The sequence below is a fragment of the Gymnoscopelus braueri genome (assembly GCF_963280865.1).
Source record: "Gymnoscopelus braueri genome assembly, chromosome: 3".
In the NCBI taxonomy this organism is placed as follows: Eukaryota; Metazoa; Chordata; class Actinopteri; order Myctophiformes; family Myctophidae; genus Gymnoscopelus; species Gymnoscopelus braueri.
Genome location: NC_137612.1, coordinates 41,227,684 through 41,246,084, shown reverse-complemented (window position 1 = coordinate 41,246,084; position 18,401 = coordinate 41,227,684). Strand labels below are relative to the sequence as shown.

Sequence of the window (18,401 nt, the reverse complement as noted above, 5' to 3'; positions counted from 1 at the left end):
AAAAAGTTTGGGAACCACTGGTCTACACCACTCATCAGAAGATAATTATTTTCTCTGTTCTTCCTCTGAATTTGTCTCAGGAGAAGAGCACAGAGGGGTAAAGTTCCAGACCCGTACCAGTGTAAAAAGCGGGAACAGAGTATACAGTGCTGATAGCAGGGCTGAAGCCCCAACAAAGGCCCACGGTGGCAACAAGAAACGGCTCCAGATGCAAAGTGGGCCCTCTGGCACCAAGGGGAAAACGGTGAGCCAACTGACCACTGCTGTAGACATGGAGGAACGCATCCTGTCCAACTGTAACCCCACATCACAGGTAATTCAACAGCACTGTCCTCCTTTCTTTCTCTTACATTTTTCTCAACAGATACTCATGGATTAAAGTTCTCAGTTGCCACGACTGATTCCAGTCATTTGGAAGCATGTCGTGCACTGAAAATAGCCGATCTACAAGCTCACAACTGTGAGCTTGTAGATAGGCTATTTTCAAGTATTAGTTATTTTACGATTAAAGAGTATTTGAAGGGTCAAACTGACAATAGCATACAAACATGTTCAGAAGCATTTCCCATAAAACCCCTAATGGTCTCTGCTATTTCATAAAAGCAAATGGGTTAAAGCCTCAATCTGCAATTTCTTCAACTGGTTGGCTGCATGTAGAACAAGAAGAACATAATTGGGTTTAGAACTGAAGAATAATACCTAAAACATCACAATTCGACATACTGTGCTAATTGTTTTAGGAAACCGAGTGCTAGTGTGGAGAAGGCTCCTTTCATGCTGTTTCACAGATTAGGACTTGGCCGAACAAAACAGTTCAGTCATGAGATTTTATTTTGCTTTATTCCATGTATACTACATTAAATATAAAATTATTATGGTGATAAACGCATTGACCATTGATACGCTGACTGTGGCTCACAGAAATGTATAAACCAACATCTCTGCATTGGTCTTATATGAGTGGTTCTTCTAATTACCTTCCTCGTATTATGTGTCGTTGGCTTCTCCTTTTAGGGAATATCTGATCTCAGCCAAGGTAAAAGCCAGGCCTCTCTGAAGGACCTCTGTCCTGAGGATAAGCGACGTATTGCTAACCTTATCCAAGAACTAGCCAGGTAAGGGAATTGATGACCGTATCATATTTAGGGCTGTCACGATTATGAAATGTTACTTGACCATTAATTGTCATACAAATAATTGCGATTAACAATTTATTTGTGTGGCTTTTGGGCCTTGTAAAAAAAAGTTGCACGGGGCAGATATGACAAAAACTCAAATACACAAAGAAATGACTGACACCAATATAAAATAATAGAAACAGGGGGGCTGCTGTTTCACAAATCGCAGCTTAGGACATGGCCTAACAAAATGTTAGTCATGAGATTTATTTAGTTTTAATCCATATTATATCTCTGTTCTCTGCCTTTGGACAGAGTGAGTGAAGAGAAGGACGAGTCGGTCCAGCGACTGAGAAATGAACAGGAAACGTTTGAACGCAAGATCCAACACCTGGAGCAGCAGAACCTACTGATCGTGCAGGAGAGAGGGAGTATCCTTTCCATTACGATTAACCCATGAAGACCTTCTACAAATGCCTTCTAAATCAGTAGTACTCGAATGTTTTTGTGCCAAGGACCCCCAAAATGATATGTATTTGACCGCGGACCCCCCTCTGAAAACGCTTTTGCCAGGGACCCCCCCCCAGAAGAGAAGATTTGTGTTCAAAATATGTTTCGAAAATAGCAGATGTACAATCTGCAGATGTACTTGTATATCTGCTATTCTTGAGAACCACTGTTCTAAACCACTGTTCTAAATCCTTACTTATGTTGCTATATAAATTATATAGTTAAGATAAAAAAATTACACAGATGCTTTCCCCGTTTTTAATGGTTAAAACAAACTTAACGCAGACCTGCACTTTCCCCACAAGGGGTTTCATAATTCCTTAAAGCCAATATAGCCTGATAACATAACATATCATAAATTATGCATTTAATTATTTATGCATAATTTATGTTATCGGTCCACTGTGCATAAGTTGAAAGCATTTATTACCTCCTCATACGATGTTCGTTGTTGCACGATGTTTGCATTCAAATTAAATTTCAGCAGCTCGGCATGCGGCGCTGCCCCCGCCCCTTGTTTGATTGGCAGGTTTTTTTCAGGTGCTTATTGTTATTGGTGTAAAGTTTATGTACAGTATGAAAAAAAAAGAAGAAAAAAAGACCTTCCTGGTTTCTTTAAAACCTTGAAAAATCCTCAAGTTTTCATTTTGATAAATAGGAATTTCAAGTATATTGGTCCAAGCTGGAGCACAATCGATTGATTAAAACATTGGTTCATTGAAAAAGTAACATTGATTAAAAGTGGGGTCCGCAGCCGAATACATATCATTTTGGGGGTCCTTGACATTAAATAGTTTGAGAACCTCTGCATGTAAAATATACATACTCTGAAAACATGTTTGCGCCGCGGGCAGCAAACTTTTTTTGCAGTTTTTCAAGTACGCCCCCCCCCGCCCCCCCCCCCCCCTTTGTGAGGTGCTCATGTGTTCTCGTGCATGTGCTGCCTGGGGAACACATGCACAACATGGGAGGATATGATTTTCATCAGTATAGCATCATGGCGGTCGATTAAAAATTCCATCCCTAACATTAATGACATGAATTATTTACCTTTCTATTCAACTTCATTATACTCTGAAAGGGTTCAGTGGGTGCAAACGGTCTGCAACCACTCTCAAAAGATGCATCCAAATGTGAATCATTTCGTAGGATTCTCTGGGCTGTTTCGCATTATAGACACTAGGGGACAGTGTTGATTAAGGTGAAATACTGTATTATTCCAGTCCTTTAGTGTGAAATGACAGAAACCTGGACAGATTAATTTGAAATGTTTGTTGAAGGCTCCAGACATCCTCTTCTGGTGCTCTTATAGCTTGGATTTGTTTTTTTGAGGTAACCGACAGATTAATTTGTGTTTTCAAAACAAGAAAATAACGGTTGGTTTTGCCAGGTTTACTTGTAACCAGTCTGGATGATTCATAGTAAGACTGTGTTCAAGGTTTGGGTATTGTAGATTCTTGCACCGTTAGATCAGCTTTTATACGGTCTGTTGGTTCTTTAGAATGGTTAGAATAAGCTTTGCCCTTTTGCTCCTTTCTGCTTGCAGTGTGCTAATTTTCTGTACCTTCACTACCTTGCTACCCGACCAAGCTGCCCTCTTAACGATTCCACTCAGGTCAAACCAGAGCGCGGCCAGCAGTCAATTTAGTTTGAAAAAACACAGCAAAATATGAAGAGTAATTGACCTGGCTGCTAAATTGCGTGATTGGCAACGGTGGTGGGGAAAATTAGGACGGCACAACTCAATTAAAGGCACTTTGGCTCCAAGTCTTGGCATTTACACCAAACTCCATTAAAAAGGCATTTGAGGGGGGGAAAATGCATTTGGATCAAAATACCCTGTGGGACATAACGTCTTTTTAAAAGTGCGTGCAAGAGTCATGATAAAGGCTCTTCGGAGGAGGAAGGTTCCGGCACTTCTCCTCTGAAAGGTTAAGGAGACACCAAAGGCAAACAAAACTGAAGGAGAATCTTGTCGGGTCTAATTCCATTACCGCTCAGCTTATCTTATCTAACCATGGTCCAGGGTTATCAGCGCTATAAAGAATGTAGGCCTGTGTTATTAGCCCCCTGGGATGAGCAGGAAAAAGTTCCCCTGAGATCTTTGCGTGTTTGGCTGACATTTGGAACTGACCAACACATAGGGATGAAATGCTGGACAATGTGAAATGAAGGGTGGTTTCTTGTGCCGCTAGGCTTGGGCATGGGTCTTCAACAAGGGGTTCGGGACCCCTAGGTGGTCCGCAGACTACAGGGTGGCTGCCAAACATTTGTGTGATAGGAACTTGAACCCTAGCATTCCTGTTTTGTGGGAAACATTTGCTGAAAATAGCCGATCTACAAGCTCACAACGCGTCGCTGCATGTCACGTTGTGAGCTTCCACATCGGCTATTTTCGGCAAAAAGCTTTGGTGTAGAGGGAAAAAGGAGCAGACCAAGTACAGAGCCAAAGGTCAAGTTTACTAAGTATTGAGGATTTAAGTGGTAAAAATTAAAATACACATTAACATGAACCCAACAAATTAATAGAAATGATAATAAATTTACACCACGTCTATGAGGCTCTCTGAGTATGAAATCTATGAAGAAGTTTAATCTGCAACAGAATTGTATTATGTAGAGGGGGTCTCTGCTTCATCTCTCTCTCAGCTAAAGGGTCCTTGGCCTGGAAAAAAACTCCAAAAAACATTGAATACCCCTGTGCTAGGGCATGTTGACTTGGACGGGAATCAAGGTGGTGTGGCTAACTCTGTGTGCTATAATGCCAGTTTCCAGAACTTCCAAGGAGCAGTGACATGTCAGACCTAATACCATTGATTTAGGTTGAAAATGAGGCTGGGGATACCTCAGGCCATGGAGGGAGGGAAATTCTAGCCCTGTTAGGATGTGTCATTGATAGATGTCTCAAGCTGGACTTGAGGCAGTGAAAGGGCCAAGTCCTAAATCCCTCCCCATGCCCTCAGTTTATAGATTGATAGCGTCAAGTGTGTGACTGTGATGCTGATGAGTGATTTCTCCTGCCAATTAAGGGAACATCTCGTTCACAACGTTTTATTCAAGTGTTTGTAGCTTGATATAAATTTGTTGAGTATGTTGAAAATCGCATTTCATTCTTTAGCTATTGGCCAATTTGGCTTGAGGAATTATATATACCGGACACGTTGGATTACACAAAATGTAGTAATCAAAATTGTGATACCATTGTATTCTAGGGATTACTATTTTGAATTTGAAAAGGACCGTAATACCATTGGAAAGAGCAGACAAACTGAAAAGTGCAGTGCAGTTAGTGTTTTTTTAGGTGTTTATTCCAACCATATATTGAAGTACATATTCACTGCCAAACCACTGCCAAGTGTTGCCTTTCTGTAGTATAGATACATACAGACAGTCAGTGCTAGCAGGCTAAATACTATTACCAACAGTGGATTTACTTGTAAATCATGCTTTTTTACATCACCTGTGAATACATATCTGAATCCATTTGGTGTTTTTGTTAGCCATGTCATTACAGTATGTTGGCTCATTTGACTTTCATGATTTCTTCGGTTTCTGAACAGGCCTAATGAGCACAAACAAAAGAATTTGCAGTACCCTGCAATTAAAAACATTTTCAGATATGGGTCCACGGCCAAACACATCAAATTGGGGGTCCTTGGCATGAAAAAGTTTGAGAACTACTGCCAACAGGAGAAGCAGTTTGGAGGGTCTGCATATATGTGTAAAGTTTCAGTAAAATTGAGCTTAATGTGGCCTAATAAAGATCACACCGTGCAGTGTCATATAGTAGTTTTCTGCCCGCAGAATTTTAAACAAGTTTTCAGAATAGATTTTTTGCTGATATTTACATTTTTTGTTTGTTTTATTACTATGCAGATTGTGTGCACTGCACGTGCATTTGTCTTCTCAGAGTTCGCAAGTATTGAAGCGGTTATGTAAACTGTCCTCTTTCATCAGTTCCCCATCGTTGCCTCCTTTTCTCGTGTACACACGCACACACACACTCTCTCGCTCTCTGTCTCACACACACACTTACATCAGTTTCCGCCCTCGACTTTCTCACGATGCAGCTCAGGCCTCAATCTATTTGGCACAGTGTGCTAAAGCAGGCTTTAAAATATCCTCCCTCCCACCTGCGCAAATTTGTTCCACCTTGAGCCGGTTTTCATTACTTCATTTGGGTCTTGGATCTGACAGGGGAGTGAATCATTTTGACAGGCCGCCCGTCTGAAGCCTCAATACGAGCCCTCGATTCTTTGTATTTTCAGAGCGGCGGGGGAGGAGGGGGGGGGGAGGAGCTATAGTCGTCGACGGGCGCCTTTCGCCGCTTCGATTGTAAGACCAGGGGCCCCGCGGCGCCGAGTGTTCTCTGTCTCCGATTGGCTGACGTCCAAGGCTGAGGAGCCATTTAGTTGGAGGGACGGGTGGAGAGCTGCTTGAATGTTATCTGCGTTACGCCACTCTGTCCACATTACCTAGTCCTAGCAGTCACTGTCTTCTAGGAGCCGCGTCAGTCCGGCAGCGTATTAAAGTTAACACGCCTTACCTGCGCTCACAACAGGGGGGCTATACTGCAGTGCTGTTGGAAGCATAGATTGAGGGTTGTTGGCAGAAACTTCGTATCTCCATATTTCATGTTTTTATGTTTGTTTGTTCTTTTCATAATGTGAATGCCCTATTTTATCATCTCTGTCGGGTCCAAAACGGTTACTTTTCAGGATTTAAATTCAAAAACGACAAAAGTAGCAGATCTAGTGGATCTTCTTCTTTTGGTACTTTTGTGTGACGCTGCAGTATGATCGAGTAGGACGTTAATTTACGAAAAACACAAAGTTAATATATGGAGATAAGAGGTTTCTGCCCGACAGCGAAGGTATACTTCATGGCATGACAGTGTCGTGCAAAAGTGGTGGAAAGAAGCTCATGCGATGTAACATGCTCGGAGCTTGTAGATCTTGGGGCGGCCATAGCTTAGTGGGAAGAGAGATGCCGTCTAGTACACTGATTCTCAAACTTTTTCATCTCAAGGACCCCCAAATTGATATGTATTTGGCCGCGGACCCCCATCGGAAAAGGTTTTGTGCCAGGGACCCCCAGAAGAGAAGATTTATGTTTAAAAAAATCAAAAATGATTTTTAGTAGTCAACATATAAATGGATAAAGTGGTGGAAATGATTGTGATGCTAGATTAACAACTTTTTGCTGGGGACCCCCTGGAAAGTTTCTAAACATATTGCCCATATTGACATGCCCAAAAATAGTGGTGCCAGGTTTAAAAAGTGGTTAAGTCTGTGCTTTTTTTAAAATATAAATATTTAGTCAAGTAATAAGAGCTTCTGATTAACTGATAACTACATTGGGCCAAACCCAAGGGTATTTTTTTCCCTCTTTTGGAAATACAAGGTTTTCTGCCTGACGGCGCTGATTATGTATGTGGTTATGGTGACGTCAGTAATCTTGTCTTGTCTCCGCTGGGAAGAGAGATTTCTGTCTGAGTCATGGCTGACCGTGTGAATTTGGTTCCGCAAACCAAGAAACAACAGATACTTGTATATCGTCGCTGTCGAGGCAGAAACCTCCTATCTCCATATTCTTAACTTTTTGTGTTTTTTCGTAAATGAACGCCCTACTTGATCACGCTACAGTGTCACACAAAAAGCATCAAAAGGAGCAGATCTTGTCGATCTGCTACTTTTGATGCTTTTTGAATTTGGATCCTGAAAAGTAACAGTTTTGGACATATGAGGTTTCCACCTCGACGGAGACGATATTCAGTCTGATCCCCTGTAAAGACCTATTCGTACTGCATAAATAAATAGACCTCCCAGAGCAGGTTTACATGATGGCGATGTCCTTGTGATATCCTTCTACCTCCTCCGTATATAGAAACTGCCACAGACATTATCAGTAGCAGTAAGTAGACAAGTCCTGCATGCATAGACGGAGGGTTCAATCAAAGTGTCCACCCCCCCCCCCCCACACTACACCCCCGCACCGTGTTTATGAAAGCTGCCTGCTCGGCGTTGCCAGAGTTTGCGAGGGAAATAAGCAACCCAGGTCTATGAAATCGAGCTCAAAAGAAGCGACTATTAGGCCACATGAGCACTTTAAACCTATATACTGCAGCGGCTATTTGAAAATAGCCGATCGCGTTGTGAGCTTGTAGATCTGCAATTTTCTAAACAAATCTTCAGCGGGGTGCGTGACATGAAAATGTTAGAGGATCACTGGTTTAAACAACAATTAGGAAACAAGTCCAAATGAGCAACTGCACTTTAGAAACTAGCCCCCCAAAAAACGCAACTACCAATATTTAGAAGCGACTTTACAGAAAAAAAACAAGCCCAAAGTCGCTTATAATAAGCAGACATGGCAATACTGCTGCCTGCCTGCATTGCAATTGTCTGGTGTTTGGGCCTGGGCTTGGGAGTCACCCCTTTTCACCCCTTTTCTTCCAGTGGCTCTGTCTCATTTCCCACAGGCCTGATTGAAGTCTTCAGACGCCAAAGTGTTTTCTTAGCGAGCATTATTCCGGCCCCGCCGATCCTTTCAATGCAACTCTGGCTTTGAACTCTTGATTTCCTTTTAAACCCCGTTCAATCCGGGGAAAGCATCTGTGTCTTTTTTTTAGATGTTAGCTGTATAGCAACATGAGTTCTTCTGAAAACTCTTAGGATTTAGAACAGTGGTTCTCCAAAATAGCAGATATTCAAGCTCACAGCACGTCACTTCGTGCCACGCTGCGACCTATTTTTGCTATTTTTGAGCATTTTTGAAAAATCTTGAAAGTGTTTGAAAAAGGGTGGTCCGTGGCCAAATGCATATCATTTTGGGGGTCCTTGGCACAAAAAAGTTTGGGAACTACTGATTTAGAAGGCATTTGTAGAATCGGCCTCAGGTCTTTAATGGGTTAACCCATTCAATCCGGGAACACATTTCCCGGATTTCTTATAGCTATAACCATTATTTTATACTTTGGGCTATTCAAAAATAGCAGATATACAAGCTCGAGCTTGTTCTTTTTGAAAAATTGTGAATATTTATGTTTTTTAAAGGGAGCATTTTAACTAAAATCTTTGCTTCTGTGGATTCTACAGTCTTCTAAATCCTAACAGTTAAAAAAAAAAAAAAAAAAAACTTATGTTGCTATAATAATATCAGTGGTTCTCAAACTTTTTTTATGTCAAGGACCACCCAAAAGCAAAGATTTGAGTTAAAAATGTATATATATATTCAAAGATTTGCACAAATGTTCACGATTATTTTTCTCCGTGCTATGAGCTTGTATATCTGCTATTTTTGAATATCCAAAGAAATCTTAAAATGACAGAGATGCGTTTCCGGATTGAATGGGTTAAAGACGGGGCCTTTTTTTTTTCTCTTCTTTTTTTCTGGATGTTGGGAAACTCATCAGCCGGGGAGAGCAGGGCCATCGTCATAAAAAAGATACGGCCTGGAGGAACATACTTTACAGTTGGCTATCTGTGGGAGTGTGCGTATACCACTGACTTTATTGTGGTGTGTTTTCTGTTTGCAGGCTATTTCCGTGCAGGTGTGGGAATTTGTATTCCTGTATGTGTTGGCGCGTGTGTGTGCCAGTGTTGTTTGAGGAAGGTCTGTGCTGTTTGATTGTGTGTGGGTGGGTGTGTGTGTGCGTGTGTGTAATTTTCATTTTCATGCTTATTATCAGTGGATGTGTTGGTTCTGCTGCTGCATGCAAGCGTGTGTGTGTGCACTTTTATTATTACTATACTTTTGAGGACCAAATCTCCAGACGAGTATAGTAGAATTTGAGAAACAGACATTTTAGAGAGATTGTTGATTTGTGGGTTACTTTTCTTTTTTTTGGCGTTAGGTTTACAATTAGTAAAAGTTGGAGATCTAGGCTAACGTTAGGATTATTATACATTTAGAGTTTAGGTTTAGGGGCTTAGGATTAGAGATTTCCCTGTTTTATGCTTAGTTGTGTAAATAGCCGATCTACAAGGCGATCTACAGTACGACTCGTTGTTTTTGAGTCAGATTTTTTTCGGCTATACTTTCAGCTATTTCTAATACTTTCAGCTATTTCTAATCCTCACAAGCATAGTAATCACAAACCTGTGTGTGTTAGTGTCGGTGTGCATATCATCTCTGTCGGGTGGAAACCTCATATGTCCAAAACGGTTACTTTTCAGGACTAAATTCAAAAACGGCTAAAGCAGCAGATCGACAAGCTCCAAACCTGTCGTGAAGCGACGCGTTTCGAGCTTGTAGATCTGCTACTTTTGATACTATTGTGTGACGCTGTAGTGTGATCAAGTAGGGCGTTCACTTACGAAAAAAACACAAAAAGTTCAAATATGGAGATGAAAGGTTTCTGCCTCGACCGCAACGATATGTGTTTGTGTTACTGTGTTAGTGTCGGTGTGCATATGTGTGTGTGTGTGTTACTGTGTTAGTGTCGGTGTGCATATGTGTGTGTGTGTGTTACTGTGTTAGTGTCGGCGTGCATATGTGTGTGCGGTGCGGCCACCATCATTAGTGGGCTCCTGAGGCGCAGCGGTGGTTCCGCTCCAGATTAGTGGTGTCCTGTCTGCCAGCTCCGTGTCTGGCAGGCAGCCTGGCACGGCGCGGCACTGCCCAGCTCAGCTCTACGTAGCTCGGCCCGACCCAGATGGCCACAGCTCTGTGCCACAACAACAACTTTGATATTGTTGGCTGCTTTTCTCTCTCTCTCTCTCTCTCTCTCTCTCTCTCTCTCTCTCTCTCTCTCTCTCTCTCGCTCTCTCTCTCTCTCTCTCGTTTGCAACTTTGCTGTTCTCTCTTTTGTTACCGGTCAAATGTCCAATTGAGGCTGTGGGGGGAAAAAAACAGTAATTGAATTTTAATTGCCAACCTGGATTTCATGTCCACCATTTTGTATCAAATATTGGGTGATGGTGTTAGAGAGATGGAGATACTTTCTCAACAGAGACTATTTATATTGTTGTCGGGCAGAAACCACTTATTTTCATATTTGAACTTTTTGTGTTTTCTGTAAATGAATGCCCTACTTGATCAATGTTGCCGTTGAGCACGGTTTGGCTCCTTAACCCTTGGCGTGCCACAGGCCTGCAGCAGCAGTACAGAGAGTGCCAGGAGCTGCTGGTGCTCTATCAACAGTACCTGTCTCAGCAGCAGCAGAAGCTCAACCAGTCCATCGCCCAGCTCAGTCAACCCCCAGCACACAGCAAGGTACGTGTGTGTGTGTGTGTGTCTCAAAGTGGGGTCCGGGGGGGCTCCAGCAAAAGTATTTAACATAGCATCACACTCATTTCAACCACTTTTCTTTCTCCATTTATACGTTTGCTATTCAAAAATAGCAGATCTAAAAGATCACAAGCTTGTACGTCTGCTATTTTTGAAAAATAATGAAAATGTTATCGCTTTTTTTTAAAACACATAAATCTTCCCTTCTGGGGGGTCCCTGGCACAAAGCATTTCTAGATGTGGGGGTCCGTGGCCAAATACATATCAATTTGGGGGTCCTTGGCACGTAAAAAGTTTGAGAACCACTGGTGTAATGTGTGTGTAGTGTGTATACACACACAAATCGGCTGACTGTCTCTGGCGTCCCATGTATTTGCACACATCACGCGGGGGGGGGGGGCCAGGGAGCGCTAATGTGCATGTAAGCCTACTCCCTAGTGAGCCATCTTCAAACAACAGCCCCGTTCACCATCCATCACAGCACGCTCGCTCCCCCACTGACACGCACTCCTCAGTCCTCACACATGTTGTCACTGTCAGGCAAAGAAAACCTTGTATCTCCTTTGACTGTTTTTTTCCGTATGCTAATGTCATATGCCGTCATGTGACAGTGTCGAGGAATAGTAGCTAAAAAATAGCTTGTAGATCAGCTATTTTTGCATTTTTTAAAAGATCTTCCAGTGGGAAACAAGTGAAAGTGGTTAAGTCTATCTGTGGGTTTTATAAATATTTAACTGATGAAAAGTATTAACACTGCCACCAAAATGTGGCAAAAGAAAAGTCCACCAAAATGTGGAATGCCCTGACACCATCCATTAAAGGATGTGTAACACTGGTTTCTTTCAAAATTTAAGTACATGTAAATTTCCCATCTCTTTTGTACATAATGTTTGTATTTGTTGATGACATGTATTATTATTGTGTTAATTTTGTATGCTACTGTATGTTGATGAATTGAATACATAGCGCCACAATGGAAACAAGTCCCTAGGACTTTTTTGTGATATCCTTTTTAGCTTTAACGTCTTACTTCATCACGGCACGTGCTGTTTACATTTCTGACTAATAAAGTATTCGATCAATCAATCAATCAAAACAGGGTCTTGTTACTAAATACGCACTTCAGGGCCGCTGTGCTGGGCATGGCTGGGCCGGGCCGGCCGGGCTTGGTCGTTCTGGCCGCGCGTCTGGCAAAACTGGCTCTTTCAAATAAAAACTAGACAATATTAGGGAGGAACTGTAGTGGAGAAGAGATCCAAAAGAACTAAGACAAGTCATTTTATGCTTGGCTGCTCGTGAGTTTCACGCTCTGAAAGTAGACTATTTTCAGCACACATCTACAAGTAGTATACTGTAAATCAGGCATTGCGATGCCATCAAGGCTTGCCAAAATACATTTTAGTTGACTAAATTAACCAGGGTTCGCACATTCATGAAATTCCTGGAAATATTTTGAAATTAGAAAAAAAGTTTTCCAGGCTTGGAAAAGGTTTAGAATTAATCAAATGTTTTGGAAATTGTTTGGATATACATAGTTTTTGTCTAACATTACGGGAAATCTGTAGCATGGAAAATGCAGTGCTGCACTGCACGAGCTACGTACGTGTGGCCTAATGTACAGTATAGAGGATGTCACATGACAAAAATAATAGATCTACAAGCTAACAACATGTTGGACCGTGATACGTTGTTAGCTTGTAGATCTGTTCTTGTTGTCACGTGACACCTTCGCCCGAGTCTGTCTTGGGGCATTGATAGCACACTGGAGTAAGAGCCTCATTATTGCACCGTATGGTTGCTATAGGCCTGGAAATGGGGTAAAATACTTTGGAGAAGTTATGGAAACGTTTTTAAAATTCGTTGTTAAAAATGTGTGGGAACCCTGATCAACTGTAGATTTAGTCGACTGAAATCTCATGATATTTAGTCAACTTAAACTAGACTAAAACTAAAACATTGCAGATGACTAAAATGTGACTAAAAGTAAATGACATCTCCTGACCACCCCTCACACTGACTGTTGAGCTGCAGTGAACTGTATGATTGGCCAATGGATACATTATCTTACTTGGCTATTGCTCACAAGTGCATCTAAAAAAACAACAACAAAAAAAAACAAGTTTTTATTCAAAAGACTTTGACTAAAACTAAATGGAATTTTATTCAAGACTTTGACTAAAACTAAATGGAATTTTATTCAAGACTTTGACTAAAACTAAATGGAATTTTATTCAAGACTATGACTACAAGTAAGACGCGCAAACGCTGGAAGCGAACGCAGCTCGAAAATATTGTGTATTTACGGACTTGTAATCCGTGTTATCCGTGTTGGGAGAGAACATTGACTGTGTGTGTGTGTGTGTGTGTGTGTGTTGTGCATGGTAATCAGAGCATTGTCTAAATTCCTGCACTCTGGCGCACTCGGGTGGCTGCTTACAGGCAGTGCACGCAGAGCATGAGAGCATGAACACAGACAGACAGACACACAGACACACCCACAACCCGAGCAGGGTTACATAGTAAGCTCCACTTGGTCGGAGACGCGGCTCCTTCCGCGTTCGCAAAAACTAAATCAACATTTGCTGTCAAAATCAACTCTGCTTTCCAAGGTGACGATTTGGAGGCTAAAGATGCTTCCCCCCCCGGCCGCCTCCAGCCTCTGGAAGGACAGATGAGTTGGTCATCTTGATTGTCCTACGGTGGCTCTGAGTAATGTGTGTTTGCCTGGTCTCCGACCCTGGGCGTATTCGTCATAGTCTCTCTTCCCCCTTGGTCCGCCGTGCGGTCGGTGGGCTTTTTCCTTCCGTTCCGTTTATCTCCTCCTAACGTCCCTGACCTTGGCTTCACCTGCTTGCCTCTGTTCCGTTTGAAAAATCTCCATCTTAATGCCTTTGGCCACCGGCCAGCCTCGCCAGCGGCGAAGGGATGTTTAGCCTTTATGCAGCTGTGATCGCAGTAAAGGGGTCCGGGAATTAGGGATGGAAGTAGCCACGTCCACCTGTCTTTCTCTACCCTAACATAGTGGTTCTCAAACTTTTTTTCATGTCACGGACCCCCAAAATCTGTGCCAGGGACCTCCAGAAGCAAAGATTTGAGTTAAAAAAAAGCTCATAGCGTGGCACAAAGTGATGCGCTATGAGCTTGTAGATATGCTATTTTTGATTATAGTATAAAATATGGTTGAACTGGTTCAAATGATTGTGATGCTATTGACGGTAGCAATATTGACGATATTAACTAATTTTGCTGGGGACCCCTTGGTCTTGATGGGTTAATCTTTTGTCCAGATGTCCAGCAGCGAGGAGGGTCCGAGCGGACAGTCTGCAGCCCTGGACGGCTCTTACCTGGGCATCGCCGCCACTCACACGGGAAGGCCACAGCAAGCGGACGCAAGAGGATCGGCGAACGCCCTCGGGGGCCACCGCCATCATCATCATCATCATCATCACGCCTCTCTGTCAACCGAGACCCCCCCCGTCGACTCCTCCTCTTCTTCTAGTGAGAGCCAGGGGTCAGTCACCCCACGCCACAGGGGGCGGAGAGGAGGAGGGGGACTGCAACCCTCGCAGTCGCCGTGTCACTGTGGACACAAGCACTGCTGTGGCAACCGCACAGACACACCGCACAAAGGTCAAACTGACCGTCACCGTTGCGAGCCTGAACTACAGTGTGACAGGTACAATTAATGTGATATTTCACAGCACTTTTTCAGTGTGTTTTATTAACCCGTTTAGACCTGGAAAGCTTATACATTGTTGTACCTTTCAATCCGGGAAAGCACCTGTGTCATTTTTGTTTTTAATGTTTATTTTTGTAATGTTTTGAATACAAAATGTATGTTTTTCAGAAAACTTAGGATAGGATTTAGAAGGCGCTTTTAGAACCGTCAATCGGCCTCCGGTCTATAAACCTTTTGTTTAATATTAACTTTTTTAAAGCCATTTACAATCATACATGTTATGACGGACGACCTCCTCTCTCCGCTTCTCATACAGTACCTACTGTTCTCACCCACTTTAATTGTTTCTGTCGGGCAGAAACCTTGTATCTCCATATTTTAACTTTGTGTTTTTTTGTACAACTTCCTACTTGATAATACTACAGCGTCACACAAACGCATCAAAAGTAGCAGATCTTCAAGCACGAAATGAGCTACTGTTGCTATTTTTGAATTTTAATCCTGTTAAGTAACAGTTTTGGACATATGAGGTTTCCACCCGACAGAGGTGATAAAGATGCCTTCCTGCTACTCCGTCCCAACATTACTGCCATTCTTCTATCACTTTCCTTCATATTATGGCTTTTACCCACTTTCTGTTCCATTTGTATTGGCTATGCGTAAAATGTTAATGGGAATCTTGGCCAATCAGTTAAGACGACGGGTCGGGTTAGCCAATCAGGGACTTTTATCGGCCAAGCAGCACAACCATGACGTGATGCTCCGCCAATCCTTGAAGCCGATGGTTTGGATTGGCCAATCAGGAAAGTCGATGCATACAATCTCCCAAACTCGCGGAAAATGTATTGTGTGTCCGCAACCCCCTTCAGACCTGACAGATACTGTAGGCAAGGCAAGGCAGTTTCATTTGTATTGCACATTTCAACAACAAGGCAATGCAATGTGCTTTACACAGCACATCAAGCAAAGGAAACACATTTATACAAAGACATTAGGATGCGTAAAACAAAAGAAGTAAAAGATAACAGATACAGTTACAGTACAGAAGAGAAAGAAAACTAAAAAAGTAAAATAACTCAATCAAAGGCAGAGGCAAATAGAAAGTTCTTAGTTGTGTTTTACAAGAAATAAGAGTGGCAGCAGACCTGCAGTTTTCTGGGAGTTTGTTCCAGATATGTGGTGCATAAAAACTAAATGCTGCTTCCCCATCCCCCAAATTTTTTTTTGGACCTTTCCCAAATGAGATCTGGATGATTCATGATATCGTACAAGATCAGAAATAGATCTTGTAGATACAGATATTTGTGTTTAGTTTTTTCGGCTCTCGGAAACTGTTGATCTGTCTGGTTTGCCATTCGGCACTGCACACTGGACGCTTTCTGAGTGACGCCAGCCACAGTGACAGACAGACAGACACACACACACATGAGATTTGGTGAATTAATATAAGGATAATAACAAGACGGCGCCTAATAAGGGCATGACTTCATGTGGCTAGTCTAGTGCAGTGGTTCTCAAAGGTTTTCATGTCAAGGACTCCCAAATTGATATATATCTGGCCACAGACCCAGCTGTGTTGCGCTGTGAGCTTGTATATCTGCTATTTTTTAATAGCCAACGTATAAATAGATTGCGTAGATTAAGAGTTAAAATGTATTAACGTATTTTGCTGGGGACCCCCTGGAGCCCCCTCAAGGACCCCTGGGGGTCCCCGGACCTCACTTTGAGAACCAATGGTCTAGTGACGTCAGACATCACGGTATGAGTCCATATTTGGGCAAAGGTTTCAGCCCCGATCCAACTGCCTCTGACTTTCCATTACAAAATTAAACTTTTATATACGAAGAGGAAGTAGCACAACCCACAGAGGAGAATAAATGTAACATTACAAAAAAGCTAGTGTTAAATAATGGTTTTTTAAGACTTTGTGGGATTAGCCCTAATTTATAGTGGTGCTGAGCCAATAAATAAGAAAACCCCTCATCTGAGACATCAAAGGGGGAAAAAAAATGATGCATGAGCAAAGATCAAAGGAATTCAGATCAAATAAGCTAAAGCTCTTACAAGCAAACATAGTAAAGATTTAAAGGACCGTAGTCAGTCTATTCACAGCCCTCGGCCATACTGTACATCGCATATAAACATAGAACGGTGTCCCGTTAATGGCTTTATTTTTAGTCACACACACATCACACATGAGTGTTTCAGGTAAATCGTGTCATCAGGAAGGAGACGAGCCCCTTTTAGACCTTTTTATGCCAATAAAACAGACCCCCTACACCCTTCATGTGGACATGTTCCCTTTGTGCAGACTTTACTTTCCCTGTGTGGACCTGCCATGTGGATTTTGTCTTTTTCTTTTTACCTGTAAAGTTAAAGTGTTTTTTTTAACATTTGACTACTTTCTCCCTGCTCTCCCTCTCTCTGCACCCCCTTCCCCTTTCTTCTCATTTAAAAAATAATTGATGGAGCTTTCCCTGAAGAAAAAATAACATTTCACCCACTTTACACCTATAAACTAGGTGATGTGATTGATTCTGATAAACACGTCCACTCCACTTGCACACACACAGGCTGCCCGGTAGCGAGACTGTGGTGGTCCCGGGGGATGACGGAGCCCTGACCATGCCCCTCCTGGGCCACCAGGGCTGGGAGGAGAAGAGGCACCAGCTGCTGCTGCAGAAGATGCAGCTGGAGGTGGAGAGGGAGAGGCTGCAGGTCCGTCTGTCCCAGCAGGAGGCCAGGCTCATCAGCCAGAACCAGCAGCTCCGACAGTCACGCCTCGACTACAACAGGTAGTCGCAGAGCTCCGTCTACGGACGGACATCCGTCATACTTCATTATTTGTCACGTGATTTTTGAATATTTGTATTTATTTCTTACCGCAAATGGCTGTGATCTGGTGAATAGGGATAGTCTCTTTATAAACAACGATAGCGGTGACGTAGTGCTAGTGACGTAGGCTAACAGGAAACATTGTTTGCCACGAGCCACTGCCTGCGAGATTCACAGTGCTACGCTGCAGAGATGATAGCGGTGTACAGCGCTCGTATATAACGCCCCAACTTGTTAGAAACATGGTGATATTTTAGTGAAATGAAGAAGGTGAGCCAGCACAATCAGGTGATGGTTGACTGGTTAATTCCTGTTGTCCATGAAATAAATTCTGAGTGCTGACTAGTCGCTCCACAGCCTTGGATCAAGATGATCATAGATGTATTTTATTGAGTCTGACTTTTGCTTAGATACGCTTAGATATGAAAGCAAAAGTCTGACTCGAGGAAATACATCTAGGACACAGTAGTAAATACATACATACGTGCGCTCCGAAAAATAGCATACCTACAAGCTCACATACCTTCAAGTAGGTAGCTTGTAGGTATGCTACTATGAACCAGGCTTTTACTCTCCGTTTGTCTCCGTTTCTCTGTCAGGTTTCAACAAGCCACTCAAGGTGAGCTTGGCAGCTCAACCAACAGAACTGCAGTGTCACAGCCAGAGGATCCGTCTGGATGCCATGTACTTTCCAGGTCAACACACACACACTCGCGCGCGCGCACACACACACACACACACACACACACACACACACACACACACACACACACACACACACACACACACACACACACACACACACACACACACACACACACACACACACACACACCACTTTAAGCTACAGCCACACGTGTTACGAGTTACTACAATGTGATTAGGATTTATCTGAATATATATTGTGTCTGTGTACTGCAGGCAGTGTGAGGAAGCACAGCTTGACAACGGAGACACATGTCCAACTTCAGCCCAGCCACCTGCGCATGTTGCTGTTTGCAGTCACGGTGAGTTCTAGCGTCACACCC

General features: G+C 42.7%; 1 protein-coding gene across 2 annotated transcripts in view; it reads left to right on the top strand.

The window, feature by feature from the left end:
- kiaa1328 (KIAA1328 ortholog) overlaps positions 1 to 18,401 on the top strand; it is a 39,285-nt gene that overhangs the window by 4,091 nt on the left and 16,793 nt on the right. For both annotated transcript variants that reach the window (XM_080423232.1, XM_080423233.1), the window contains 8 exons: positions 81 to 313; positions 1,015 to 1,115; positions 1,434 to 1,549; positions 10,720 to 10,844; positions 14,147 to 14,535; positions 17,112 to 17,333; positions 17,973 to 18,068; positions 18,295 to 18,380. In XM_080423232.1, coding sequence (XP_080279358.1) covers positions 209 to 313; positions 1,015 to 1,115; positions 1,434 to 1,549; positions 10,720 to 10,844; positions 14,147 to 14,535; positions 17,112 to 17,333; positions 17,973 to 18,068; positions 18,295 to 18,380 — 1,240 coding nt within the window. In that variant the 5' untranslated portion in view covers positions 81 to 208. The remainder of the gene's footprint in view (positions 1 to 80; positions 314 to 1,014; positions 1,116 to 1,433; positions 1,550 to 10,719; positions 10,845 to 14,146; positions 14,536 to 17,111; positions 17,334 to 17,972; positions 18,069 to 18,294; positions 18,381 to 18,401) is intronic.